General features: G+C 29.5%; 1 protein-coding gene across 1 annotated transcript in view; it reads left to right on the top strand.

Annotated features, from left to right (window-relative positions):
• LOC119587876 (delta-sarcoglycan-like) overlaps positions 1 to 2,500 on the top strand; it is a gene marked incomplete in the record, with an annotated part of 29,572 nt that overhangs the window by 24,631 nt on the left and 2,441 nt on the right. Inside the window, 1 exon segment of the mRNA XM_037936583.1 lies at positions 2,460 to 2,500. This exon segment is cut by the window's right edge and continues 46 nt beyond it. Coding sequence (XP_037792511.1) covers positions 2,460 to 2,500 — 41 coding nt within the window.

Genomic DNA, 2,500 nt, shown 5'->3' on the forward strand with positions numbered 1-2,500 from the left:
AAGCCGTAAATATAAATTGACACATTTTATTTTATTTTCATTTATTTATTCATATTTTGTTATACTTTTTTCCTATTCACAATATATACACATATACATAACCCACACACACACACACACACACACACACACACACACACACACACACACACACACACACACACACACACACACATATATATATATATATATATATGTGTGTGTGTGTGTGTGTGTGTGTGTGTGTGTGTGTGTGTGTGTGTATGTGTATGTATATGTATATATATATATATATATATATATATATATATATATATATATATATATATATACATACATACACACACACACACACACACACACACACACACACACACACACACACACATATATATATATATATATGTGTGTGTGTGTGTGTGTGTGTGTGTGTGTGTGTGTGTGTAATATGATATATATAATATATATATATATATATATATATATATATATATATATATATATATATATATATATATATATATATATATATATATATATATATATATATATATATATATATATATATACACACACACACACACATATATATATGTGTGTGTGTGTATTTATGTATATGTGAGAGAGAGAGAGAGAGAGAGAGAGAGAGAGAGAGAGAGAGAGAGAGAGAGAGAAAGAGACAGAGAGAGGGAGAGGCAGAGAGAGAGAAAGAGAGAGAGACAGACAGACAGACAAAGAGAGAGAGAGAGAGAGACAGCGAGAGAGACAGACATAGAGAGAGAAAGAGACAGAGACAAAGACAAAGAGAGAGACAAAGGCAGAGACAGAGAAAGAGAGACAAAAATCAATACATAATCATTTTTATTTTCTTTCTTTCTTAGTTCATTTGCGCTTTAATCAAGATTATAAATGTTGTTGTAATTAATACTATGACTTTCTTTAATATTATAGAAGCTATCATAATTACCAATCGTGTCTTAATAATAAATATGATTTTGGGGATTTTTATTCTTATTATCCTTTTTGTTTGCAATAACATCTTTTTGACGGTGATGATGATGATGATGAAGATGGAGATGGAGATGAAAATGAAGATGAAGATGAAGATGAAGATGAAGAAGAAGATGAAGATGAAGATGAAGATGAAGATGAAGATGAAGATGGAGATGGAGATGGAGATGAAGATGATGGAGATGGTAATGATGATGAAGATGATGATGGAGATAAAGATGGAGATAAAGATGATGATGAAGATGGAGATGAAGATGAAAATGAAGATGCAGATGTAGATGAAGATTAAAATGAAAATGAAAATTAAGATGAGGCTGAAGATACGAATGAAGATTAAAATGAAAACGAAAATTGAGATGAGGATGAAGATGAAGATGATGAAAATGGCTGTTATATTACCCCAATTCTTAACATATCCTTTATATTATCTTATCTACTCAAAAAATATTCCTCCTACACAGATAATGGGAAATATTCCAATCTCGTTTTAAGTTCTTTTCACAAATATTTTATGAGAAACGCCAGGTATCGCATCCTTTATCTCCGATAGATAAAATTCAAGATGCCAAATACCTTTCCCTTATCTACTAATATATATTTTTTTCTTTGAGATTTTTCAGTCATTGTTCGAGATGCCAAGATATATTTTATCAACTGATAAAATTTTAGAGCTATTGTTGTAGATATCGATTTTGTATATCTAAATATCTGTCTATTTATCTGTATTTTTTTTTTCTTTCTCTTATGCCTCTCTCTATTATCTCATTTATCTCTTATTTATCTCTCCATCTCTTATTCTTCATCCTCTTTAGATAACGTTCGAGCCAGCCATATCTCTCTTATCATTTCCAGTAGATTAAGACCAATGATATCCCGTAAATCCATCTAATTTGCATATATCAAACCTAATACCTCATTTTTACTTTTTATTATTATCATTTTTTTAATCAGTTTATCTCATTATTATTTTTTTTCTTCTTCTTCTTCTGGCATCTCATTTATTTTTTCGTTTCTTTTTTTCTTTAATTCTTATTTCATATCATTTCATATATTCTTCTTATCTTCTGGTATTTCCTTCTTACAACATTTTATTCTTTTTCTTTTCTTTTTTTTATCATCTTATCTCATTTAATTTCTTTTTTTTTCTTATCTTCTGGTATCTCATTCTTACCTTCCTTTATTTTTTATTTACTTCTTTTCCTATCTATTCTTTATGCTTTAACTTATCATTATTGTTTTTTATTCTTATCTTTTCTCATCTCATACAATTTTCCTTATCTCCTTATCCCTTATCTCAATCTTACCTATTTCCTTGTCTCCTTATCAATTTCATTTCCTATCTCAATCTTACCTCCATTTATTTCCAGACTCTCCTTATCATTCCATTCCCTATCTCATTCTTACCTCCATTTATTTCCAGACTCTCCTTATCATTCCGTTCCCTTATCTCTTTATCTTATCTCCTGCAGATAATGTTCGAGACGCCCAACATCATCGTCCGAGATCTCAA

Source organism: Penaeus monodon, chromosome 3, assembly GCF_015228065.2.
Source record: "Penaeus monodon isolate SGIC_2016 chromosome 3, NSTDA_Pmon_1, whole genome shotgun sequence".
Classification (NCBI taxonomy): Eukaryota; Metazoa; Arthropoda; class Malacostraca; order Decapoda; family Penaeidae; genus Penaeus; species Penaeus monodon.